This window comes from Embiotoca jacksoni, unplaced genomic scaffold (genome assembly GCF_022577435.1).
Source record: "Embiotoca jacksoni isolate LCO1_2020_lvr unplaced genomic scaffold, fEmbJac1.0.p SCAF_31, whole genome shotgun sequence".
Taxonomy (NCBI): domain Eukaryota; kingdom Metazoa; phylum Chordata; class Actinopteri; family Embiotocidae; genus Embiotoca; species Embiotoca jacksoni.
In genome coordinates, this window is record NW_027185383.1 from 3,174,962 (window position 1) to 3,202,354 (window position 27,393).

Below are 27,393 nucleotides of genomic sequence, written 5' to 3' on the forward strand. Positions count from 1 at the left end.
TTAGAAACTCCGTTGACTTCTTATTAAGAGGCCTTCGTCTTGCTCCAAGTTGTCTAATAATACTTTTTTTTGTGTACTTCTGCTGCTTCCTCTGTTTTTATACAATTTGAGAAATACTTTGTGATATTTACTCGTTTGCTTCTTTCTACCCGTTTATTAAAAAGGTGATGCTATTACTGGACGTTATGTCCTGGGGATTATTGCAAAATAAAAGTCTGTTGACCACAACAGGTTTTACTTTTTATTTTATTAATACACAAGGCAAATGTTATCTGGCAACATGTATAAAAAAAGATTTGTCGATGTATGTGTCAAGGAATGTAAAAACATTTTAATCAGTATTTTAAAAGAGAACATGAAATCACATTTGTTTGTCCACAATGCGGTTTAACATTATAACCAGATCCCTCATGGCTACTCCGAGACATTTAGGACAGGGACAGCAAGACCTCTACATACAGCCAGAAGGCTAATCATATGAATAAAAAGGAAAATCACATTGATAAGAGGTATGAGTGTACAGTAAAAAAAAACAAAAAAAAAACTAAAGAACTGAGTAGAAATAGTTTATATAAGGAGAGGTGGGCAGATGGAGATCTGTACTTTGCCCGACCAGACAACCACCAGATATTTTATGTGGTCCTATAAAAGGCATAAAACATTGCTGGTGCGCTCCAACCAACAGATACGTCACTCATTGGTTTGTGAACTGCCGTTATAAAGCCTCGAGTTTGGATTTTGGCGGTCACCATCTTGCGGTCTCTGAACGGTTTGGAGCCAGAAGTGAGCATATTTGGATGAGCTGGGGAGGAATAAGCAGTGGATCTGATTGGAAACCTGGGGACAGTATGCCCCGTCCACCAATAGTGGACCCGACTCCAACACAGGCCTGTTAATCAAACATACGCGCCCCCCCAAAATGGTGCTTTCTGAGGCCTAATATCTAATGAATGATGGGATTATTTTCAGATGGACCGCCAGATAACTTAGTTTAACAGAAGTTTAATTGGAGTCCATGGAGCCCGGAGCCTTTTTGGAGCTACCTCCTCGAGTGTATTGCAGTTTAAGGCACTTCCGCCTTCGCCTCACTTTTCAGACGCTGAAGCTACGTCTACTTTTATAAACAACAATCTCATCGAGGCGGCAGAGTACTTCAGCAGGTATACCAGGTTAACTGTGCAAAGGTGGGGTTCGGATATTTCCCTGCAGACGGATATATCCGTTTCTCAGAAAGTCTGATGCTAAAAATGTTGAGTAGAACTCTTGCACTCTGCCAGGTCCACCACAGGCCCAGATGAAGCAAAAACATGTCAAATAGAGACAACGAAAAACAAGACAATCAGTAGTACAAGTTTAAAAAAAAAAAAAAAAAAAAAAAAGATCAATATGGACGTCTGTAAAAGCTATTTAGTGTTTCCAGTCTGAGGTAGAAAAGAGTGCAACCACCACAACCTGCCAACGACAGCAGTTCTCGAGAGCTACAAGCCAGCAATCATCTTGAACGAAGGAACAAAGGCTTCACAAAGGCTTAATTTGTGTTTCTCCAGATTCCTCAGGATCCTGAACATCTTGCCGCACACGGCGCAGCTGAACGGCTTCTCTCCGGTGTGAAACCTCGAGTGCGCTTTCAGGTTCTCTCGCAGACGGAAGCTTTTGCCGCACTGCGAGCACGTGTGCGGCCTCTCCCCCGTGTGGAACCTCAAGTGGCGGCGGAGGCTCTTTCTCAGGGCGAATGTGCTGGAGCACTGCGAACACGAGTACGGTTTCTCTCCAGTGTGGAAGCGCTCGTGTCGCCGGAGAATCTTCCTCCGCTTGAATGATTTGTCACAGATGCTGCAGGCGTATCCGTCCCGGGAGTGCAAGACGACCTTTTGGAGACGCCAAATGCCGCTCTCGCACTGTGTGAAGCAGCAGAGGCGATGGCCCGTGTGAGGACCTTGATGGCGGCGGAGGTCTTTGGGCTGAGGCCAGCCTGTGTTGTGGTTCACACTGGCAGCTTCCCCCTGAATCTTCATCTCTGATTCCGGCACAGTCAGCACATTCACCAGCTGCACTGCACAGGGACGCAGCAGCTTTTGATCTGGAGAGGCCAGTTTCAGTTTCATCTGGAGATGGTTCTTGGTCTCCTTCGGCGTGTGGATCCGTTCCCAAACCCCAACCTGTGCAGGAGTCACGGCTCCGTCTGACGGGGACGGACTGTAGGCGGTTCCCTTGGCAGTGCTGCCGGGCTCGGCTTGCTGAGGCTCGGCTCGCACGGGCTTCTCGGGGTTGTCGTGTTTGAGCGCTGGAGACTCCGGCTTGAGGAATAACGGGCAAACGAACTTCACCTTCTGCCCAGAGGTGGCGTCACTCGTATCCGGTCGGATCACGAGAGGCTTCTGTTTAGCTGGTGAGCTCTCCGTAGATCCACACCTCGGTGAGTCTGTCAGTGTCTCTGCAGAGACTGAAAATATCAGACACATTTTAATGTTATTGTACATTCCCGTCCTTCTTCCATCCCTCCCCTCTTTTTATGGAAAGGTTGTAGTGTGAGTTTTCTTACTGAACATAATAAAACCCATTTTCAGATGTAGGGTGCCCAACGTTAACCGAGCTCTGCTCTACTAGTACACACGACTTCAGTTATTGCTGTGATTCAAGTCTGGAAACCCTGTTCACTTGTAGGTTCCCTTAACCGCTCTGAAGGGCGGACCAATCGATGATAAGTGCGATGACGATGAAGTTGAGGATGTTGGTGGTAGAGCTCGATGAAACTGAATCCAGAGAAGAAACAATGCCTAAAACTTTTTTTTTATTTTTTTTTTTAAAGTCTGTAACAGTCAATTACTAACATGGAGTTGTAGTCAGCTCACATTGGGGAAGGTTCTCTCTTGTTTACAGCTTGGTGAGTTTCAGCGCACAGCAAACGGGTTTTTACATGGTGGTCAGTGCTCATTGGTTAAAGGCTGCTCCAACAGCTTCAAAAATAACTCCAGATCTACGCCCATTTGGGTGGAACAACCGGAAACCCTCCCACTGTACTGTAACCCACCCATACACTGTATACACAAGGTGATTTGGTATTACCAGGCTAACCATACTGGCTTAAAGTCTTTACTCAGTAAAGGCGTTTCTTATTGTTGTGCAATTCATTTGCACGTCTATAGATTTTTCAAACAGTTGTTCTTGTCATAAGTACTTTCGGACAGAACGGGAATTTTGAGAAGTGAAAAATATTTTTGTTTGGTAAGGAGATCTATGCTTTTGAGCTGTTGCACCACAAGTTCAGTCATCAACCAATCTCACTTGTTTGTGTCTCCTGCCATCTGGTGTTATATTACAAAGGACACAAAAATTACAAAGACAACAAAAGAATTTCCCCTTGGGGATTAATTAAGTAAGTAAGTAAGTAAGTAAGTAAGTATCTATCTATCTATCTATCTATCTATCTATCTATCTATCTATCTATCTATCTATCTATCTATCAATCAACGATCTCAAGGACATCGTGTGGAGTAACAGTTCTTACCGTGCAAAACTATTTCTGTTGTAGCATCACTCTCGGTTACAGACTCCGGGTCGAAGATGCTGATCTCCACCATGTCCACAGTCTCTGCCACAACCTGCTCAAAGAAGAAACAACAGATTTACATAAATACGGGTCAATAAAGGGAAAATCCACCACTCTTTTTATGGTTGTCGACTGGAGCAATAAACATATACAGTGACGTAGTTGGTGCTGGATAACTGAGCAGACTGGGTCCCTCGAGGGCGCTTTACATGCCACACGAAAACAAACTTTGTTCTCCTTGCTTGAGCTGCAACTCGCTAGATTTCAAACAGCAAAAATGTCATCCTAAAATATGAGACTGGCTCAAATATTCAGCTGTCTGAATATAGTGCCAAAGAAACGCAGCATGAGAGAGGCCGAAGCTGCGGCTGCAGTAGTGTGGCGGAAATTCTTCGCCGGGGCCTAACTGGCCTGGACCTTTCACACCACTCGTAGTATTACAAATCAAACACAGGGTCTTCGGAGTCTGATGAAATGTAGGTTTATTGAAAAGCAAGGGTCTCAACAATCCGTTGAGCACTGCCTTATGAACTGTTTATTGGTGCATTTGGGCAGCTGGGACAGCAGGAAAGTTACGATTTGGTAACCTCCAACTTCCCAGTTGAGTACGTTTACATGACAACAACAGAGGCAACATGGCAGCCCGCAGGAAATCTGCTGTCTGAATACAGAAAAGTGAAAAACAACACCTCGTCATCACACATATAGACCGTCACAGGGACACGCCCATCAGCTGATCAGATATATGCGAGCATTAAAAAAAAAAAAAGTCTAGCACAAGAGGTTCAGAAACTGTGGTTTTGCACAAACTTGTTTAATGCCAACAGAAACTGAATCATTTTGCTGCAATGATTTTCAGCGTGAGACGTTTTTATTGGATGTTGTCATCAATGCCAACCAAAAAAAAAAGCGGCCTGACCATCTTTTTCTTCAACATAAAAAAAAAAAAGACAGCTAAAATAAAACCAGCAGCGCTGAGAGGGCAGATGACCACTGAGGGAGGATTTTTTTGATCACTTATCAATATTTCGAGGCAAACAAAGTGTACAACGGTGGTAATACATTGCGGTTTTCTCAACATGTTGTGTTGTATACGTTTACAATAGCTGCTAACATTACAGTATATGATCAGTATTAATAGCCTCCTGATGAATAACTACTTTCTGTTCCATCTTTTACTCTCTGCAAACTTTATCATCTGTCTGCTTATCGTTCTTTTGTTGAGTGGGTGCTATAAGGGGAGAGACTCAGCTGAGGGACCCAAAAGATTAGGGGGTTTGATGTCAGAGGCTTGCGTGCAATGCATCCTGGTACACGTAGGTCCTGCCGGCACACCTCTGTCTGCAGGAAAACCCATCTTTCTCTTTGAATACTGCACATACTGAGGAATGTTTTGATTCAGTTAACAACATCTACCGTCAACACTGAGAGGACATCCAGATAAAAAGTGGAGAATTTCCCCTTTAAAAACAATAAAATCAGCCTTGGGGCAACACATTCCAGTAAAAACAAGTATGACGAATTGTGCTAAAAGTAGATCCCTGTCCACACCGGCCCATCGGGTCTCTGCACTCCTGTAAATTCTCACTGACCTCTGACACGGGTTCAACATGGCCATTATCTCCAGCCAGGAGGATTTCAGATGGAATGGGACACCCCTCCTCCAACACCACCTCCCTGCATCCCCTCAAACAACCATCATCTGTGAGCAAGGTGGGGCCTGTAGACAAGAGGAGGAGGGGTTAAAACAGAGACAAACATTCCTTAACACGAGTTTCCCCTGAGGTCCTGTTGTGCACTCTGCAGGTGGGCAGTGCAACAAATGAACACAGAGCATGCACGAATGTTTAATGCATGGCATGCAAATATGCATCAGTAAGTTATACATTGACTGCACCACTAGGTTTTATAATGTAGTTTTGCCTGCACATGTATTTAGTCCTGCAGCCTGGCCGTGGACTCAACCAGGAAGTCAGGGCATTTAAATCTCAAACAACACACACCTGAGAGCTCCACCAGCCGATACATGTCCTCGTCCACCTGCACTCCGATGCTACGCTTTGTGTCCCCACACGACAAACTATCGAGCATCACCTCGGGTTCCTTCCCCTTGTTGTCCTCGGTGCGGCCTACATCCACCGCCGCGGCTCGGTATCGGCTCTCGAACAGTTTGATGAGATCCACCGTGGCCGTCTTCACCAGCGTCCCCAGCACCGACTCCACCTGCGACTGGAGGTCCACGACGGCCGCTGACATTCTGGCCGCTGCGGCTGTGAAGAAGCGAAGTGTGTGCAACAAATTTACACCGAAACGGAAGTGAGAATCGCCTGATTTGTATTTACCAACGACAACCACATGGCTCGCAGAAGAAGGAGGCGTGTTTCGTATTCGCGCAAGCGCGCCAACCAATGAGGGGCCGACTGGTTACATCACGAGCTTCACAGGGGCGGAGCGGATTAAAATGTCCGACTCGGGTGTGAAGAACATGTCTCCCTGGTGCCCCTCAGTTTGAGGATTAAACCAGTTTGAGATGAACAAATCTGACACATTCAAGGGGTCAATAATTTCAAAAACCTAAAACTACTTCCACAGCTGACAATAAAGCAAGATGTCTCAATAGATAACAGTTATTGGTGCACAAGCAGAAGAAACAACAGTGATCAGATAAAGTGTAGTCTGTACTACAACAGTGAAGCAAACAGAATGAACAAATCATTAAATCAAACATAATAAGTATCAGTCCTCTTGGAGAAGCTCTTAGATGCCACTATCATCAGCTTCAGAGGAGCTCCAACCCTTCATAGATAGTTATAGAAGTTATCCTGCCCCTGCACAACATAACTTGGTTAACTACCTGAAAAGGTGACAGGAAATGTGGACTTTGCAATCGCTGTAATAATATGACTAACATAGAGTATTTTATCAACATAACATCAGGTCAAAAGAATAGAATAAAGTAATTTAAAAACTGCAATAAGTCTTATGTAGTTTACAAACTTGCGTGTCCGTGTGAGGTTTTTTTTGGTTTTTTTTGCAGAATTGAAGGCAAGACTGGCCGAACATAAACATGCTATAAGAACCACCAATGCCCAAAACCCCCAATACTCTACATCCCAGAGGCTGACCACAGTTGTTGTAACTCAAAGATATCAGGCATAGATTATATGTACGCCAGCTGAAACATTAAAGTGATGTACACATTAATGATTTACTAACTATAATCTAACAATATAATATAGGCTATAGGACTTTGAAATGCACCACCGATGTCCACAATCTCTTCTTTAATATTTCCTACGATGGGTGCCAAAAACATCTTTAAGTGTTTAAGTTTTCGGGCACTGATGTCTGCTCTGTCTGCTTTGTATCTATTTACCATCACAACACTTTATTATGTCAAGAAATTCCCATATTATTATGTGATCAAAATCATCACAGACTTACTGTTACACTTCACACATATACACACATACACATCTTTAAAAACTATGCAGTGCTGGGGTTTCTGTCCAAGCTGTCATTTATTTAAGACTTTACAGTAAGTTAAATTTCTCTTGTTACAAAAATAGAATACGGCTGTTGTCATAATTCGTCATCATAGAAAACATCCATATGATGTACAGCACTTTCAGTGTACAGCATAACATTGATTTCACAGAGAAGGCTGGAGATACTTAAGACCCGTCAGAAAAGCCTGCTATCACCCTTGGATCTGACCTCACTCATCTCAGTACTGGGGGGGGAAACAAGGAAATAAGTGAACACAATGAAAACACATTCAAACGGCAACAGACTCCACAGATGGACTCATGCATGATGCATAAAACAATGCAACCCCTCCAGCATGTAGGAAAATAAAAACTTTAATAATATAAAAATCAATAGCAGTAGATGGCAAGGTTTTGAAAGAATTTCTTTTTTTATTGTACCAAACAGTGTTACATGTGGGAATAAAGGTACTGTGGCCTTTTAGAGAGCACTTTGTTACATGGAGGATTAGACTAAGTGGGGCAGAGGGATGAACGAGTAATGGAATATTGTTGCGGTGAGATGCAGACGATGAAAAGATTTCAAAGTGAAGTGACGAGTTCAGTGAGAACTTGTTACAAAACAGACGGATTTGATGAAGTTAATGATGGTGACTCTCGAAACTGCATTGGTCAGACTTAAAGAGTAAATTATGACAAAATGATTTAGTAATCATCATCGTCATCATCGTCGTCGTCGTCATCATCGTCATCGTCGTCGTCATCATCATCGTCGTCATCATCATCATCGTCATCATCATCGTCATCATCATCATCGTCATCGTCGTCATCATCATCGTCGTCGTCATCATCGTCATCATCATCGTCGTCATCATCGTCGTCATCATCGTCGTCGTCATCATCGTCATCGTCGTCGTCATCATCGTCGTCATCGTCGTCATCATCATCATCATCATCATCATCATCATCGTCATCGTCATCGTCGTCATCATTATCAGGATCGATTTCACCTGACAGAGCGTCTTCAATCCAGTCCTCCAGCTCATCCACAGATGGCAGGTCGTCCCCATCATCCATGTCCAACCACACACTGTCAGCCTGCACAGCAAAAAACAACAAACAATAAACAACTCAGCTGTTTGTATAAACGGGCCCTCATTTTATTTGTATCGTGCACAGAATGTACACGTTGCACAACCATGTGGCCAAAACTGTACACGACATGAATCAGTCGAGTACCTGTCAGGTAGTTTTAAAGACATTTTAAAGAGGGATTTTAGCTTTTCAGGTTGATTCTGTCAAAAAAACTTACATGCAGATACATTTTGGACCATAATGGCCACATTTATACACATATTCTCCAAACTAACCCAGAATCTCAGACACAAATCTAATTATATTTACTGCGATGTTTGTTGTATATTCATGCTGCCAGTTATTTGGTGACAATCCTATTAAACACAAATTTGATTGAGTGAAATGCAGAATCCCCCTTGGGCCATCACCATCCCAGTTTGTACATGAGATTCCAATTATTATGGTGAATAATACGATTATCAAACCTGTCTTTCTGTATGTATCACAGTATGTATGACAATGTATTAGTGTTGTAAAACACATAAATATGGAACAAATAAAATACTGAAAATATTACTCACATCATCAGTGTCAACAACACCAATCTGTGGGGATGACAGGTCGATTCCAAAAGTCTTTTCCCAGTGTGGCACGAGCTGCAGGGGGATCGAGAGAAATATTAGAAAACTGATCTTATCATCTTATACCATTTTTTCTTCCATGTCAGTAAATCTCAGTTTTTAGTTGCCTGTCAGTCTCTTATTTATAAAAAAAAAAGCACATTGCAGCGCATCCTCTCTTACCAGAGGGAAGTCATCAGGGTCGATCCAGATAATGCTGAGGTCATCGTTGTCTGTGTTGTCCTCGGCAACTTGCTTCAGGATCTCCAGGAACTCAAAACCATCTGAGGAGTGGAGAGGAAGATCACGGTCAGACTAAACAGTTGTAGTCAGCCTCACAGGGTGATGAGGACTAACTGTGATACTGAATCTTATCTTTAATTTACGATTCATTTACCTGGGTCATCCTCCTCCGCGAAAGCAATGATGTGTTCATCATCATCATCATCGTCATCCTGTGGAAAGAATAAAAACAAAGTGAAGCTTGTTGAAGGTCAATAATTACAGTTTACAATAACGAGGAAATCCATGATATATCAAGAAAGAATGGCTCAACAAATTCCTGATGCCGGGAGTTTTAAAGTTCTTACCCAGATCTCGTACATGTTGTGTGGCTGCAGCTTCCTCAGGGTTGGTCTTTACGAGCATAGATCAATAACAGTTTTAGCATTTTATAATCAATTCAGAAGGTTAAGATTTAAACTTAAGTAAGATCCTTGTGGCTTCGCTTTAGTGGGACATACCTATCATTATCTTCAATGAACTTCACCAGCTCATCCTCAGAGTAAGGCTTTCCAGGGATGACCACTGGATCATCAATAAAGGGTTCGTAGAAGTCCACCTCATTAAGCTTCAGCTCCAGAGCCTTGGCCACCTGTAGGCCCAAAGTGTTAGAACCATCAACTGAGCATACAGGATATATTAATGGTGTGTCATAAAAAAAAATAAAAAAAAAGTCACAAAAGATTTTACTGGTATAGTTTCTATTTGGTTTATTCTATCAACTCTCCGAGGACCAACTGTACCTTTTAAAATCATTATTAAGAAAGATATCCAGTAAGAGTTTGGAATGAAAGTTGTCTTGCAAATGCTAAAAGCACTGAAAGTGAGTTGATTAAGAGATTTAATCACGTGTCCCTTGTGGAAAATATGGGAAAGTAATTAATTTTTTTCTGTAAAGGAAACAAATATACCTTAACTAAACTTAACAGATAGTATAGTTACTCACCTTGGTGTTGAACGTGGCAAAGAACTTGATGTGAGGATGGAACTCTTCAGCAGCATCGGCAAAAGCGTCAAAATCTGAAATTTTACAGGCATCCATCATGTAGCTTCAGTAGATGGGTCCCTGTATGAAATATCTAAGAATGTACACTTGTTGCTGTCATCAATACTTTTGCGCTCTGTGTGCTCACTTAAAACCACTTCGAATCAAAAGCAGAAACATTATGAAGCTGACCTTTGAACTATGAAGCTGTTGTATTTGCCCAACACACAAATATAAGCAATTAGGTTGAAGAGCAACTCTGAAAACAGACTGAAACAGGTTATCATGCCATCACAGTACAGATTCTTACGTTCTGACTTGTGACTCTTAAAGTAGCCCACCAATTTGATGTCCTCTTCAATGTTTTCAAAGCCTTTCAGTTCCCTACTATTGTCAATAATTTCCACTGGGTCCTCAAGAACCTATGAAAGCAATGGAGGAGAAAGGAAGGAGGCAACAGATGACAGAGAAAAGAGGAAATCAGAGTAAGAGTCTGTGGGTGTGCTTTTCAGAAAGCAAATGTGTATTTAGAGAGTTTTTGTTGTTATTGTTGTTGTTGATATTAACTGGGAGATTATATCCTCACGAACATCAAAGATGAACTCCACAAGAGTGTCTGCTGCAAGCTCGCCGTCATATTCTATGACTTCATCATCTGTGAAGATGAAGATGCTGTCGGACTCGTCAAGGTCTGGAGACAAAGAACAGACAAGTATTGATGTTTGACCTCAAGATTTTTCATTTTATAGAAATGTTCACAGTAAAATATCCCACTAACTGTGTTGCTGTGTCCATTTGGACCGGCTAGTTCAGAGTACTGGCTATTATAGATTAATTGTGTCAAAGTAGCTGTTAATTTGGGATTATCCGTAGTCTGAGTTTTGCATATTGAGCCGTGTACCTGTGTCTGCAGCTCTATTTACCTAATTTCTTTGCAACAGCCTTGTCGTGCTTTGCATCAATGAGACCGACTCCAATATCTTCATCATCAAAATCATCCAGGACTTGAGCTGCAAGCTGCAAAGCAAAGACATTGTCACATAAATAAAGTCACGATTCTGGCTTGTTGGTTCGGTATTTAAAAAAAAACATGGACTACATGGCTGTGTGGGTGTATCTGACGCATTGGAGAGCCTTCTACACTATTATTTACACCTTTTGAAAAAGTTGTCTCACTGAGTAGTTTCATTACCATAAAAGCCTGCTTTTCAGAGCGCTGCTTGTGCACTTTCTAAATCTGTATGAAACCTGAACCTCATGACTGACAGTCCCTTCCACCAATGGCAGGGCCACACTGCATTGAGGAAGTTGTTCGAGGGCCGTCTCAGAGCATCTGAAGGGTAAAAAGTGCACACACACACACACACACATACTAACATGCACGGGGGTCACAGATCTTTAGCAGCTGCTTTTACTGGCGTAAATAGTCAGACTAACTAGGCTGTCCCGCAGTTTGTTGTGCACATAATTCTCAGCATTTCTTTTAACTTGATTGGAGTTGCAGATGGATGTGGTGCAGTAGGCCAACAGCAGTTCAGAGTTTGTAATAGCATATAATTTCTTTAGAGTAACTGAATCTCCTCAACTGTATGTAAGGTTAAACCGATGGCTTCTGGATCTGTGACAAGATTTCATAGCTTTCATATTTGCATGTTTTCCAACTACACAACATACAAACTGCATCAGTGCCTTTTTAATTTTTACTTACTTTAATTTTGTACATCATTGAGATTTACCAAAAATACAAACACAGCATGTGGTGAAATTTTATTTCTTGCTGCAATAATCAGACTGTTACTGTTAGTGTGAAACCATAATATTTCCTCTCCTATTGGATAGTTAGTTCCTCCGCTTTTGATATCTAAAGTAACAAAGTAGGAAATATACTGTCATATGTACCAATCTTTGTCTGTTTTTATGAATACTTTAATTTAAATGTGTTGCATTCAGTCTGGAAACTGCAGGGACTCAAATCTAAATGGAAAAGTATCAAAATGACAAAATGTTGAGTCCACAGCGCCTTCCCAAACAACACATAAACACCAGACACAATGGGAGGCCTCTTTAGTCACCAAATGATTTTCAAATTACCACTTAGTTAGGACTTCCTCTCCATCATCATGTCACATCTCATTTGACTTTTACTAATCTCCACATGGCGCCTTAACCTCTGAATTTCTCAGCCTTTTGCTGTTGCGTGTTACTAATAATAAAACTTAATTAAATGCACATCATAATACATTCATAAGGAGAAACACAAGCCTTCAAGGAGCTCGCCCCATCACAAAAGCATCATGGGGTAAATATAGCAGCCAGAAGGCGCACCAGCCCACAGGGACTATTTTGGCGAGGCGGCAGTGATGCTCAGCGCTCTGGGATCCGCTGACGAGTACAGTACTGCAAGTGTCAATCACAGCGCAGCGCTGAGCCGGCACTACTGGAGCCAGTCGCACAGGCGCTGGCCTGCAGCCCCAAATCTGAGTCCTACTAGTGCTCCATGCAGAGACACCACAAGCTAGATGATGGAATATGCTCATATTTCTCTCTTTTGTTTTGATTATTAATGTTTTCCTCTCTATTATTATCAATAAATTGTATTTTATCCTCCTCCTTTCCATTACATGTATTTTGTTGACATGGCATAAGAGATCCACAACATGTTGATTGCCAGACTTAGTTACTGAATAGATTTGTTGCACACAATGTCTGCCATATTTATACGATCTAAATAAATCCTGTTTTAGTTTATTTGCCAACTTGTTATAATACGATTACAAGTTATGTATGTCACATCTTTAGTGACTGGATGCCCAGGTATTTTTTCTGGGAACACATTTTGCATGTCAACTCTAAAAGAGCCACTAGCAGTCCTCTTCAGAAATATAATAATGCCACATGTGTATAGCCTTGATTTTCCGCCGTACATTAGCCATGCCAAATGCTGTAACATATTTTTGTGCTACATGATCCATATCCCATTAATCAGTCATCACCTTGTTATTTTAGAACTGTAATGTTCAGTGCAGCTCTAAAAAAAAAATGCTTCAGCAGTTCTTCAAATGTCCAACATGCTGTTTGAGAACGACTCAGGTCCATCTTGTGTTTGTGATGGTTACATTGTGAATTTAAATCTGCTCTCTGTTTACAATGGCTTGCAATGCAATCACCTTGACCAGACATGCAATTATAACTTTTCCTGTGAAATGTGGCGTGAAAATATGAGCGATTTGATATGCAATAAATCTGAATGTGACCACTGAAGCAGCCTTGCTAAGTTGTTATTTGATGCCTGTGAGCTAATACTGAATGATGATGTAATGTGTTTCTGTGAGGAATGTCATGAAACTGCTGAGTGTCCAGGCTGACAGGAGGCCTGAGGTGTGATCGGCATACTGATGCAGGCGTGTTAGGATCATCAACTCTCTCACAAACACAAACACAAACACACACACATTCAGACACACACAGACACATCACACACAGGCTCACAGCTCAGCTCTTTGCCTCGCGTGGACGACACACCACAGGCTTGTGAGGCATTTTGTCGGGACTTCACTCATCAGCATTTCTGCATCCAGTAAAGCTATTTTTCTCCTCGTAACATGCTTTCTACATGAACACTTCGCCTGTATTTGGTTTTACATAAACATATTTCAAGTCACTAAAAACACACACACCTCTGTTGCATCATATTCTGGTCATTTTTCCTGCAGCCACACAGCTATCCTGTACTGCAAAGAAGAACCTCTTGCTTTATTTGTATCATTCGTGTATATATTTTATTAAAATTCCTCAACCAGCAGCACCATTACATATTTTTTGTCTACTTAATTTCAAATCTGCAGACCCAAATTAAATTAAACTGTCAAAAGTCAAATTCAACCAGAATCTCTAACAAAATATAGCAACTTCGAGTCTGTCTAATGTGTCTGCGTGCTTTTCATTATGACTCCCACACTGATAATGCTGCCTCCTCATCAATAGTTCTCATCTCAACCCACCTCAAGGGCCAACTCCTCAATCTCAAACTGTCTCTGGGCGACGCGGCTGGATCCGGGATGGTCATGGTAATATACCACCATGACATCGTACTTCTTCATCACAGACTTATAATTCTTGGCGTTGAGGTCGTGGACGCGGTCCTTTCCATCATATTCAGGGAAGTCCAAGCTGTCCTTGGCCAGTGAAAGCCCCCCAAAGGACAGCAAGACTGCCACAAGCACCCAGGTCCACTTCATGGCTCCTCTCAAGGATAATGTATTTGCAGTTTCAAAAAGTAAACAATTGGGGATATTACAAAAAACCCAAAATAGTTTGGTGAGAGTATGGAGAACCCCTTCCAATCCGCGTCACCCAGAAGAGAGCAAGACCGACTCCTGCGTCTACCTTATTAAAAACCCCACATGGGAGACTGACAGTGGGGCACAGGGTGCAAGAGGGGTTGGGCTAAGTTTGACATAGGTGTGAGCATGTGTCTATCTGGGGTGCACTCAAGCAGGGGAAAGATGAGGCAGGGCTTGGGTGGTTGCTGGGGTTACAGCTTTGTGTGTGTGCTTGAGTGTATGTTACAGACCTGTTAAAGTGGGTGGGGGTGAGGAGGTGGGGACCAAGCTGCTCTTTTTCTCTGGCTGGACACAGAAGGTGGACAGGCAGTGATGAAGGTGGAGGGAGATGGTGTAAAGAATATAGATATTAGAGAGGATGGGATGTTTGTGAGTGTGTGTGTGTGTGTGTCTACTTTGTGCCAAATGAAGAAGAAGATACGATGGAGTTAGAGGTGGCTGCAAATATGAGGCACTTCTTTTCCCATATTAAGTGAAGATGGAGGCCTGGATCCCAGCTAAAAATAATGGATGTAGGATAGAGAAGTACATATCAGGAGGGGGTGCTGGTGTCTAATTTGCTCTTGCTGGCATTGGCGCAGCGCTAGAATGTGGAGCTGGGTCAGTCAGGGACATAGGGGAGAGGACAGGGTGTTGCACCTGCTGAGGACTCAGTGCATAGGTGTCACTTAGCCCTGACTCAAGAAGAAAGTGAAACATATGAGTTTTACAGGAGGGAGGGACTATTTGGCAGTTTTGTGAAACTTTTTCTAATCTTGAACCTGATACACACATATGTGTCCTGTGCAACGTGTGCATGTACTGTATACCCAAGCTGACCACATGTGATATTACTTTACAAATTGAAAGGGAAGAGGTGAGCTATAAATAAATACAGGCTAACCGGTAATACTCCTTCTCACTCACAGCACTCACACGTCTGCGACACACCCCTCTCTTCTGAAACGACACATGCAGCCCGACAGTATTAAGTCTGCTTGGTGATGTTGGATGGTCAGCTGAAAACTGTTATGTGTGTTGTCAGTGTGATGGAAAATTAAGCTGAACTGTGGTTTACTGTAAACATCTAATAAAGTGACAGGAGAGAGAGAGAGAGGGTCCCACTAAAAGAGGCAGTGTTTCATGTGTCTCATTTACACCTCATGTAGTGACAGCTTCCAAAATAATTTTCAGGTCTGATTTCATTAAAACGGATAAATGAGAAAAAGATATGTGGCGCCACTGAAAGATCAGAGCCATAAAATGATCCCATATTTTACTATTGCATGCTTTTGAATGTACTCAAACAACCTTAGTTTTAAAGCAAACATATCTTTTGTTTGCGCAGTTTTCTGCTGCGCTCAATTGGCTCAATCCTTCAAGCACGTCACATTTCTGAACACAACCCAAATCAGTGATGTCACAGCCGGTGCCTTTTGCACAGAACACAGATGCTACATGAAGTGCTAAAATCATGTTCAATTTATACAGGTTTAACCAACAATATAAATCTAACTCAATAAATATTCCATCTCTTTTAGGAGTTTGGGTCTGCTTTCATCCTTCTCTTTTCATGTTATGTTGCTGGATAATTGATTTAATCAAGAATATGAGAACATATAGGAGTGTGGACTAAGAAAATGCTTCAATTTCTTCCAGATGTGAGTCTTCCTGAACATTTTTTCCTCAAAAATGAAAAAAAAAAAAAAAAAAAAAAAAGATGGTTTAATTCACTCTAAATCTGAGTTCAGTCTTTGTTTTTTAAAACATTCACTGAGTCAAATCCTTATTACTTTCTTGATAGCCTGAACGATACGATTTGTAATACAGGTAGACAGCTCCATGATGCTTCACTCGAAGGAGTGATCCTGATGCTCAACCTGATGCAGTTACCTCTGCTGGCCAGTAGATGGTAGTATTGATCTACTGATCGATCAGCCTGTACTGTAACCTCAGAGTCATCCTGTGATCCCAATCACGGTCTACGATCCCAAACCTAAATTGCTCTGAGTAGACTCTTGATACTTTTAACAACATTTAATGAACTATTAAAAATATACTATGCAATTTTGATACTTTACATTGGCCATCTTTGCTTGTTTTTATTTGCGTCAGTGTCGTTCTGTGATGACACGAGTGTAAAACTTCATTTCATCTAGGCCTGTTATTACTTTCCTCAATGTTAAACTAAAAGCACGTAATTAATTTCACTCTCTGAGCAGTTCCGACAGTGTTTATCTTTGTAACACCGGAAGTGGGCGTGGTCATTTGGACGCCCCTCCCCTATGTGGGCGGTGCTAAAGCGCTAACGCTTTCATAACAAGTCACAGGAACAGCCAAAGAAGTGTCGTTAATTCATGGATGAGTAAAATCGAAACTACCAGGAGTAGAAACAGACCGCAGTCCGCCCTCGGCTTCTCTACACGGAGGTTAAGGTCGGACTTTTCAATGTCAGCCTGTATTTATGTTCGGTAACTTCATAATCACGTTTCATCACCGAGTCAGCTGTTGAGTAATCGACTAATCGTTTGTCGTACGTCGAACCCAAGCTGACGTTTTCAGATGTCTCGACCCAAACTGAGATATTTAGTTCAAATCATGGCAGAAGCTGGAACCAGGAAATGTTTGTCTTGACTTGACAATGAGGAACTATTTTGAAATGATCCTTTCTGCTGCAGTAAACGAGACAACCATTATTTTAAACCACACTTCGTATGTTTTTACAGATGGCTTCAGCTCTGGCCAACAGAGCCATAGGAGCCATAGTGGGATCAGCTGTTGCAGATGCAGCAGGTAACAACAACACTGTCCTGCTGTAGAGTTGTGTTGTACATTTAATAAACATAAACAATAAGACTGTTTCCGCCTAGGTGCTCCTTTCCTTGAGCATTTGCCCCCCACAGGTTAAATCCGTGGTTTTGAAGTTTCTTCCGTGTCTGTCCTGCAGCGCAGCCTCTCCACTGGCTGTACGACCAGCAGAAGTTGCAGGTGATTCTGGCTCAGGAACCAAACCCCGAGTTCCGCTCCGAGTCCGCCAACCCTTTCTACAGGAGGCAGACGGGCCAGCAGAGCTGCTACGGAGACCAGGCGTACGTCCTGCTGGAGTCCCTGTCTGAGTGTGGAGGTGAGCGTCCAGACCGCCTCATGGTCTCTTTTACGTGTGCATCTGTTCAGTGTGTGTGTTGTTTAGGAAACACGGAATGAATTAAACATCGCTTCACAAAACCAGGTGAGGGGTAGTCTGTTCTCACTGTCTCTGGTGGAGATGGAAGATCTCATCGATCAGGGTCTATATAGATTTGAATTATCTTTATGATGATGTGACTTTACAGTTTGGTGTCTAAGCTGTGTGACCTCTCTGAGCAGGTCTAAATGTTGACGATCTGAAGCAGCGCATGCTGAAATTCTTTGGGCCCGGATCAGAGTACGACACCCCCATCAACGATCCTTACAGAGACAAAGGAGGTAGGAGAGCTGTCCAGTCAACACGGATGAAGGTCTTTTGTGGTTTTGATAAAATATGAATTCACTTTTCACTCACTAAAGTCACGTCGTTGTGTGTCGTACCTGTGTGAACACCAGGGCCAAGACCTCAGCTGCCCGTCGAAGGACCGTGGAGACAAGCGAGTTTGAAGAGCTTCCTGAAGAACGTGGACGCAGGGAAGGAGGAGACAGGTGAAGCTCCTGTTTACTCACAGCTTGACGTCATGAAGAGAAACGACTCTAACCACTGTGTTGTCTTTGCTGCAGGCTGTGCGACTGACTGTCAGATCGATGGAATAGCCAAATTGGCTCCTATAGTGGCGTTTTACGCAGGACAGCCTGACATACTGGAAAAGGTGGAGCAGGCCACCCGTGTCACCCAGAACAATGATGAATGTGTGGCAGAGACTCTGGCGGCGGCAAGGTCAGTATATCTGCTAGATCCACTAATTGGCTTTATTACAGTCGACCAAATACAAATGACTGATGGTATAGAAACAACTGTATCGAGAAGAACACCAAACTCAGATTCAAAATGAAGCTATAGATTAGATATAGAAAGATACAGATATAGATTACAATGGTATTTATTTTCCCAGGTTTTTGGAGCATTTCATCCTGAACGGTCCGGATCCAAAAGCCTTGGACGTGGTGCTCAATCAGCTCAGTGACCCGAAGAGAAAGCAGCCCACTGATCTGGACAAAGCAGTCATTGGTATGTGAGGCCTGCAGCGTTGTTAAACAGTAACGTCATGACTGAGTGACGGGATGAAAGGGTTCACACTTTCTCTTTCACCTGCTGAACGTGGCCTGATTACAGATTCAGTCTTTCAGTGTCACGACACAGAAACAAGCGGACATTTATGTTTTATATTAATGATGACGTGACTTGTAATGTTAGACTCACCGTGGTTTCACTTTCTGTCTGGTTTCAGGGCACATCCATCAGGTGAAGGAGAATTTATCCAAAACTCCACAGCAGCTCATCCCCTCCGTGTTTCCGAACACATGAGGTATCGTGACTAACCTCCTTCATCAGTAGAGTGTATCTGTGATAAGTAAAGACTGGAGCACGACATGTGACTCGGATAGCTGCTAGTTATTGGACAGATGAGTTCAAATACCTTCACGTGATTGACATGTGGTGCTGATGTTGTTTCAGGTTTGCCAGGTGCGTTCCAAGCAGCGCTGCATGGAGTCCTGACAGCCAGTCAGTACGAGACGGCTGTCAGAGACACCATGAGCTGCGGCGGATGCACCTGCAGCAGAGGATCCTTCATTGGAGCATGTCTAGGGGCTCAGGTACGACTGCTACGCCGACATTATATTGCGTGTGAAGCCAATATTGCATGAGCGATGGTTTCTTAAATGTGCTGTTTTCATTCTCCAAGATCGGGCTCGAGGGACTCTCATCCTCCTGGACGTCCAAAACCCTGCGATACAACTCTGTGTTGGATCATGCCAAGAAGATAACCAAACAGCACCTGTAGATGTCAGGCAGTGTGGTGTGTTTTATAATGTGAGGTTGCTGAGAGCATCATGAAAAACTGTTGAACTTTGGTAGAGCAGTGAATGAAGGTTCCTGTCTAAAGTTTTGAAGGCAGGAGCCGGATGTTTTTGTTTCTCTTAAAGTTGAACATGTTTCTTCAGATGTTCTGTGACTCAGATTTTCTGCAGCAGAGTGATTTAAAAAAAAAAAAAAAAAAAAAAAAAAAAGCCTTTGTTCAGTAATTCACCAATTACTAATCACTAATTAACCAGTTCTGGTAAAACTCATCATTACAAAGATAAAACTAGTAATTGTGGGATAATCTTTTGTCATTAGAATATATTTTGTATTCACAGTACTGGCAGCAGTAAAACTCCAATTGATCAGAAGTGGCAAATTATATTCATGGCTTTTCCTGTAAATTTTGTGTTTTTTTGCTAAAAATCAAAAATATTTCCATCCCTTTAAAACTACAAATGTTGTTTACACTGCATTCATTTTTTTAATTGTAAGAATCAAATTTGTCAGTCATTAAAAAAAAAGAGAAGAATTAACATAAATCTGTCGTGCCTTCGTTTTAGACTCGAACAAGAAAACCCTGAAACACGCTGCTGTACCTCTTGATGGTGACACTACTATAAAAGTAACAGTATACATAGTGTAGATATTTGTATGCGTTATCAGCTTTGAGTGGGAGACCCTTGGTAATGTAAATAGTTGAATATATTGAATATATATTGAATATATAAGCTTCAGGAATTAAATTCTCAATTTGGAAATTTAAAATTACCCAAAAATATATTTAACCATTTATTGTGAAAAGGTTTAGGTTCCTGGCGAGGTACTTTTCTAAAAAAATAACATACATTACATCACCACACACGTGCTGAGACTCCACTGCCCTGAGGGCGAACAACCACAGACACGAGATTGTCCCTCCACCGCCGCCGTAGCTGTTTCTGACGACAGAGTTGGGCATCTGGGAGTCAAACATGGCCGGTAAAGGGGGAAAACAAAGTCGCTCGGGCTCCGGCCTTCCAGGTACAAAAGGTGCAGGTGGGCAGGAGGAAGAGAAGCAGCCGCTGCAGGCCGTTTTAGTCGCTGACAGCTTCAACCGGAGGTTTTTCCCGGTGACGAAGGACCAGCCACGGGTAGGCAGCGAGCTAAGCTAACAGGAATGCTAACAGTATGTCCACGCTGTAAACAGTGACGTCACTGAAAACTCCGCAGCGCGTTTAAACCAGCAGCGTTTTAAAAAAATGTGTTTATTCAGTTCAACAATAATGTGAGACTGAGACCCGACTGCTCAGTTACTTTACTCTGACTGCTTACGTCACCTGTCACATGTTCACTGATGCCAGGCGCTGCTGCCGCTGGGAAACGTCGCCATGATCGACTACACGCTGGAGTTCCTCACCTCCACCGGGGTGCAGGAGACGTTCATCTTCTGCTGCTGGATGGCCAGTAAAATCAAGGCACACTTGCTGTGAGTTTCACCGGCGGTCTGTGTTGGAGCTTCTTCTGTCAAACTGTGCTGAGTGAGAGATTTGAAACTGACTGTGTGTGTGTGTGTGTGTGTCTGACAGGAGGTCAAAGTGGTGTCGGCCCACCTCTCCAAACACAGTCCACATCATCACCTCGGACCTGTACCGCTCCCTTGGTGACGTGCTCAGGGATGTCGACGCAAAGTCTCTCCTGCGCTCTGACTTCGTGTTGGTTTACGGAGACGTGGTGTCCAACGTTGATGTCAGTCAGGCGCTGCAAGAGCACCGGTAGGACCAACCTCTCAGCTGCTGATGAAAGGCCTTTTTTTTAATTTATATATATATATATATATATATAAAGTTAGTATAAATTGTGTGATCCTCAACGCTGTGCTTTGTTCACTTCAGGCATCGTCGAAAGACGGATAAGAACATCTCCGTGATGACGATGATCTTTAAGGAATCGTCGCCAGGACACAGGTCTCGCTGCGAGGAAGACGACGTCATCGTAGCTATGGACAGCAACAGCCAGCAGATTTTACACTACCAGAAGACACAGGGGCTGAAGAAGCTGCAGTTTCCCATGGTAACCGCGAGTCTCACTGGTGGTAATCACGTCTCTAAACACAGTCGGGGTTTGACTGACAGCTGCTCCTGTCTTGCAGAACATTTTCCACAGTGGAAGTGACGAGTTTGAAATCAGACACGACCTCCTGGACTGCCACATCAGCATCTGCTCCCCACAGGTCAGTTTCAGTGTACACAGAGAAGTATTGAACTCATCACTGTTGGCTGCAGCAACATTTTATGGTCTCATTTCTTTCAGGTTGCTGAGCTCTTCACTGACAATTTTGACTACCAAACTAGGAATGACTTTGTCAGAGGGATTTTAGTCAATGAAGAGGTACCGCTTATGAACTTCAGATTACGTTCTGCTACAGATGCCACTTAGCGCAGTTAATGCAATGCTTCATTTCCTTTGTTTAGATCCTGGGAAACCAGATCCACATGCACGTTACGAAGGATGGTTACGGCGTCCGAGTGTCCAACCTGCTCATGTACGACTCGGTGTCGTCGGACCTCGTGAGGCGGTGGGTCTACCCCCTCACCCCGGAGGCCAACTTCACAGACCAGGAGGGACGTAGCTGCACATACTCTCGCCACAACGTCTACCGGGGGTCCGGGGTCAGCCTGGGTCAAGGCAGCCAGATGGAGGAGAACGTCCTCATCGGCTGCGACACCAGCATCGGCGCCAACTGCTACATCTCTAACAGCGTCATCGGCAACAACTGCACCATCGGTGAGATCTCCGTCCGGCGCGATGAAGAGAGGAGTTTTTTTTTTTAAATCAGCAGCTTATAGAAGCGTCGTGAACATTTCTCTTGTTTTATATGGCCACAGGTGACAATGTAATCCTGGACCACGCCTACATCTGGAATAACGTGCACATTGCCAGTAATGTGGGGATCAGCCAGTCTGTGGTCTGCGACAAGGCTGAGGTCAAAGAGGGCGTGACTCTTAACAAACAGTGTGTCCTGGCCTATAATGTGAGCTGCACAGAATTTATCATCTCTTATTTCTGTTTGTAGGAAATGTTACATTTGGGTCAGTTTAGTTGATGAGTGAGTTTCTGATCTGAGCAGCTCTACATGTGTCACTGGTTTGGTTTTTACATCGATCGATGGATGGATGGATGGATGGCATTTAAACACGACACGCTAAAGAAGTTTGCTTTCTTGTCAAACATCAAACGAGAAGATAGATACCACTCGAATGTCTGCACTGAAAACATGAAGCCGCAGGCAGCAGCTGGTTATCAGCGTGGCCTCGTGCTGTGACTCAATGGAGTCTTTTTGTCACTGCGAGGTTGCCAAGCAACCAGTGGAGCCTCCAGAAAATCACTATACCTGTCCAACATATAATCCAGCGCATAGCCGTCGTCATAAAGCAGCATGTGTGAGGCTGTTTGAACCCTGTAGCTGCTTCACATTTAGTGTGAATACATGAGAGTGGTATTGTAGTAGTATCTCATCTAATGTGGTGGTTGACGCTGATTTGCTTTTTGGCCGGTGGAAGACTGCATTTCTGCAGAACTGTTAAACCTCCCTCCCTCCCTCCCTCCCTCCCTCCCTCCCTGTCTGTCTGTCTGTCTGTCTGTCTGTCTGTCTGTCAGAAGATGAGCGTTTAAGTTCCCAGCACAGTTGGTGATGTAAATGTGCCTCGAATACATATTTTATTTGACTGTTTCATGTATGAAATCAGTGACATAGATTAGTGATAAACCAGCGATCCGTGTGTGTGTGTGTGTGTGTGTGTGTGTGTGTGTGTGTGTGTGTGTGTGTGTGTGTGTGTGTGTGTGTTTCCCAGGTGGTGATGGGCCCAAACATCTCTCTACCAGAAGGCACTGTGGTGTCAATGCACCATCCAGAGGAGGAGGAGGAGGATGATGATGATGAATTCCTCAGTGATGATGCCGAGGTCGGTCAAAGTAAAGACAAAGTCAAACAGAAAGGTGCGTGTTGACTCTTCATCAGACGGATTCACGTTATCAAACTGCTTTCATGTCTCAGGTAGTGACTTTGTATTTTGTCCTGTCCTCCAGTTTTTAACCCAGCGGAGGTTGGGACAGAAGGAAAAGGCTACATCTGGAAGGCCAGCAGTCTGGACGACACAGAGGACGAAGAGCTGTCGCAGTGTCTCTGGGGTAGGACGGCAGCTCGGCTGTCCTCTCGCGTTCATCAACAAGTCTGTAAAGCAGGCATTTCCCATGATGTTATAGTCAAACCTTTTGTTTTGTGTCGTGTTCATCAGGTTTGGTGTTGAACCCGGATCCTGAGAGTGACAGTGAGGACAGTGAGCCTGACGGTCCTGATGATCCGGTGATTCCCTCTCCTGAGATGGACGATGACAAAGGTGAGACGGGTTATGTTGTTGAAGCTATGCTTCCTTCAGACTCTCATCCAACAACAACAAGCTCGTACTCGCCACCCGACAGCGTAGGAGCGACGCTGGCTCGGCTCGAACCGGCTGCTGGGGGCTGACTGCACCTCCAATTCACTGAGCCTCGCTAAAGAAAGCAGAGGAACAATAAGACACACAGAGCAGGACAGAGAGAGGGAGAGAGGGGAGCCCATCGCTAATTGCTAAGCTAAAGTAACTCGTATAGCTTGTAAACAACTGTTGGATCAGCGAGAAAGTCACTAAAACAATGAGAGAGCTGTAATTGTTTAAATGTACAGCGCGTAATGAGCCATTGTGAAGATGGATGGAGACAATGAACAGCAACTGGTGGAAATGAGACAAAATGTTTACTACAAGATGTCGGTCTATTATTGTTGCTGAAAATAACTGAAGCCACGTTCTCAGAGATAGGCCTATTTTTGATCTAATATCGGGTTTTTAATTTAATATTATTTTTTATTTAAATGTTTCGAAACTATTATTTTTAAACAGGAAAGGAAATCCCGTCTTAGCAATATATTTAGATCCCACTCTGTTCGAATTTAAAAAAAATGTTCATTTGTAAGTTGTGGTTTTGACTTACAAATGAACATTTAACCTACTTTAAAGAAAATACAGTTATGTAGCATTTATCACAATTCATCCTGAAACTACTGAGATATATTGTTTTAGTCCACATCATCCAGCCCTGCAACGCCCCCTGCTGGCCAGAGACAAAAGACAAGACAGCAAAACCAGCGATCTGCTCAATAATTTCATGATATAAATAATGAATGAATTTCCCTGAGTTTAAAGGCACAATGTTACAAACTGTTGCTTGATATCTGACTAATGCCTGACTGCTGTTGTGTAGTCTTCCAGTTGGAGGTGCTCGGGACGCTGCAGAGAGGTCTGGAGGAGAACATCGGCTGTGACAATCTGGTGCTGGAGATCAACTCTCTGAAGTAAGGAGCAACTCGCTCTCTGCTCTGTCGCTCCTCCTCGTGGTGAACAGTGTGTGTGACTCCCTCTCCTTGTTCCAGGTACGCCTACAACATCACTTTGAAGGAGGTGATGCAGATTCTAACCAGGGTGGTGCTGGAGTACCCGCTGCAGCAGCAGGGCCCACATCTCACCCCTTCACAATACGTCGGTCTGCTGCTGCCGGTGAGCGAGAGTACAGTATTTTTAACATCTTTCCTGTCACTGTAGAGACCACATCGGAAAAAAGGAGATATTCTGTGATTAATTATGTCTTTTTCTTTGTCTCAGTTATTAAAGCAATGGGCTCCGGTATTTAAGAACTACGTGAAGAGGGCACAAGACCATCTGGACTGCCTGGCTGCCTTCGAGGAGCACTTCCTGGAGCAGGAGAGCCACTGGGCTGCAATGGTCAAGGTCAGGATCAGTCAACACTACATGTACACAGATGACTGGATATAACACAGGACATGGAGAAACCGTAGAGCTTTCTGTGGTCCTCCAGTCTGGTTGGTCCTTGCGGCTGAATGTGCTGTGTTGTTTTGTGACCCAGGTGCTGATGAACATGTACCAGCTGGAGATCCTGGAGGAGGAGATGATCCTGCGCTGGTTCTCTCAGGGAGCCACCGGCGACAAGAGCAGGCAGCTCCGCAAGAACCAGGGGGTGAGTACAGAGCGAGCTGGGTCACTCAGGACACACGGCGCACTTATAACAAGAAGGAACTTAAGTTCGTTACCACCTGATCGCGGTAACCACAGGCTCGGTACTCACCGTCTTTGAATGCTCAGAGGAACAGCTGTTGTTTATGGTGGGAGGTTAAAGCCGTTTTAAACATGGAGGCGATTCTTGAGGTTACATCAACGAAAGTCAGATCAGATGTGTAACAACTTACCCAGGGTCCTTCAGGGCAGGAGGATACAGGCTGGGATGGTAGCTTTTAAACACAACTGCTCTCTGGGAATTTCCCCTTTTAGTATCTTGGTTAGTCGTCTTATGTAATAGAGAGTATGGAGAAGTAGGAACGGACTGTATGTTGTGTATATATATATATTGTTAAGGAGTGAAGGGAGACACTATGTCAGAGACTCCTTTTTTATTAAAAGAAATTTGGAAACAGTATTGAGTCAATTCAAAAAGTTATAATTTAAATAATGACCGCGATGAAATAAGACACAATCATGTATATTCAAATGAAAACAGTAAAAATAGAAATAGATAGACACATTACTGCTGTCTTGACAACTGTATTTGAATATTAATTCAATCTGGTTAAATACACCTTTAATTTTTGTGTCTTTCACTTTTTACTAAAGTTCTGAAGTAACAAAATAAAATACAGTTAATTTATGTTCATCTGTGGCACCAAACCTGACCCACTGAGGAAATCATGAAATTAATCAATGAGGAAAATGGTCAATAAATAAAATAAAGAAGTTGTCAGTGATTGGTTGGATTTTTTTTAAATTGTCCCTCAAATTGTTGTTTACTCCATTTAATTATGACATTCAGCTAATTACACCACTATATAGGAAATATGATTGTAACAGCGCTTAAGTGAAACAGTGATTCATTTGAACTTTATCCGTGTAGCTGCAGTAGTTTCCGTCTCCTCCCTCCGTCACCAAAACCACTCATCATCCATCAGGTCTGACAGTCTTGTTTTTATTCTTTGTTTCCCTCCAACAGCTTCAGAAGTTCATCCAGTGGTTGGAGGAGGCGGAGGAGTCTTCAGAAGAGGACGGAGAATAACGGGCAGCTTTAAGGATGGACTCGGTCGACTCAGTTTTACTTTCTCCAGCAGCTTTCTGCTTCTACTAACCATCGGGATCTGCTCTGTACAGTTGAAGCTGACTTATTTTATTACATAGAGCCGCGTCATGTAACGGCTGCGTGTTGTGGATGCCAATATCCAAATAAAGAAGAACGACACTCAGTCTGCTCAGATTTAACTGTCTGTATCTGGTTCACTCAAAATCTGCCACTCAAAATGAAAACTGCAGTTTTTATTGTTTTTAATGTTACAAAACTAAAACCACCACCTTCAAAACAAAATAAAAAAAAACTAAAAAAAACTGAGTACATTTATTTATCTCAATACTGAGCATTGATTGTGGACATACTTTGAAAACAGTACAGTAAAAACAATCATCCAAGAGGTAGAAGATTATCTGTTAAATATAGGCAGTCTTTATTCTGGTAAAGTTCGATTAAAAACATATACTGACAACACTGAAATCACATCAATCATTTTACCGATCACATTCACAGTAAAAAGCAAAAGAGCGAAGATTGTTACAATAAAATCTTGATTGTATGTGTTACACCACATGATCCTCCTAAACTTTAAGCTTATTGAATATAAATTGATCAAAAAAAAAAAAAATTATATATATATATGTATATACGTATATATATATATATATATATATATATAAAATATATATTTTCCTTTGTTAAGTAGCAGTTTTAAAGGTATTTTTAGTGTAAAAAAACTGCATTAAAAGTGAGATGTTTCATCTCCTGCTTCACATTATGTTGAGGGCTAAAAGCTGCACGAGCAGATCTCGGCGATCTGCGTTTGTCACTTTGATGTTTGCATGTTAAACCGATGAGGATTAATCCTTGTTCTTTCATTCACACTGTTTTAGGTCCGCAAACCGTTGAATTAACTATTATCTGATTGTAAGAAGA

General features: G+C 42.8%; 4 protein-coding genes across 4 annotated transcripts; 2 read left to right on the plus strand and 2 right to left on the minus strand.

Moving 5' to 3' along the window:
• Positions 1 to 234: 234 nt before the first annotated feature.
• Positions 235 to 5,881, minus strand: LOC138207257 (uncharacterized). The gene is made up of 4 exons (XM_069164362.1): positions 5,554 to 5,881; positions 5,143 to 5,270; positions 3,509 to 3,602; positions 235 to 2,443 (listed from the first exon to the last, which is right to left on the minus strand). Exons 1-4 carry the CDS (start codon positions 5,804 to 5,806, stop codon positions 1,479 to 1,481), a joined length of 1,440 nt encoding a protein of 479 aa, XP_069020463.1. The 5' UTR covers positions 5,807 to 5,881; the 3' UTR covers positions 235 to 1,478.
• A 1,166-nt stretch (positions 5,882 to 7,047) lies between these two features.
• On the minus strand, positions 7,048 to 14,430 carry casq1a (calsequestrin 1a). The gene is made up of 11 exons (XM_069164621.1): positions 14,004 to 14,430; positions 10,926 to 11,019; positions 10,593 to 10,693; positions 10,313 to 10,424; positions 9,964 to 10,037; positions 9,479 to 9,609; positions 9,326 to 9,371; positions 9,133 to 9,190; positions 8,919 to 9,019; positions 8,697 to 8,771; positions 7,048 to 8,136 (listed from the first exon to the last, which is right to left on the minus strand). The coding sequence occupies exons 1-11, from the start codon at positions 14,238 to 14,240 to the stop codon at positions 7,744 to 7,746; spliced, it is 1,422 nt and encodes a 473-aa protein (XP_069020722.1). The 5' UTR covers positions 14,241 to 14,430; the 3' UTR covers positions 7,048 to 7,743.
• Positions 14,431 to 16,629: 2,199 nt separating this feature from the next.
• LOC138207425 (crystallin J1A-like) lies at positions 16,630 to 19,538 on the plus strand. The gene is made up of 10 exons (XM_069164636.1): positions 16,630 to 16,759; positions 17,051 to 17,117; positions 17,272 to 17,448; positions 17,691 to 17,789; positions 17,907 to 17,999; positions 18,075 to 18,231; positions 18,407 to 18,522; positions 18,743 to 18,820; positions 18,970 to 19,109; positions 19,199 to 19,538. Exons 2-10 carry the CDS (start codon positions 17,051 to 17,053, stop codon positions 19,295 to 19,297), a joined length of 1,026 nt encoding a protein of 341 aa, XP_069020737.1. The 5' UTR covers positions 16,630 to 16,759; the 3' UTR covers positions 19,298 to 19,538.
• Positions 19,539 to 20,255: 717 nt separating this feature from the next.
• On the plus strand, positions 20,256 to 26,644 carry eif2b5 (eukaryotic translation initiation factor 2B, subunit 5 epsilon). Its single transcript, XM_069164508.1, has 16 exons — positions 20,256 to 20,447; positions 20,658 to 20,782; positions 20,883 to 21,068; positions 21,189 to 21,366; positions 21,446 to 21,526; positions 21,607 to 21,684; positions 21,768 to 22,080; positions 22,182 to 22,327; positions 23,148 to 23,292; positions 23,383 to 23,484; positions 23,592 to 23,693; positions 24,595 to 24,685; positions 24,764 to 24,887; positions 24,993 to 25,118; positions 25,255 to 25,365; positions 26,389 to 26,644. The coding sequence occupies exons 1-16, from the start codon at positions 20,289 to 20,291 to the stop codon at positions 26,449 to 26,451; spliced, it is 2,130 nt and encodes a 709-aa protein (XP_069020609.1). The 5' UTR covers positions 20,256 to 20,288; the 3' UTR covers positions 26,452 to 26,644.
• Positions 26,645 to 27,393: the final 749 nt, after the last annotated feature.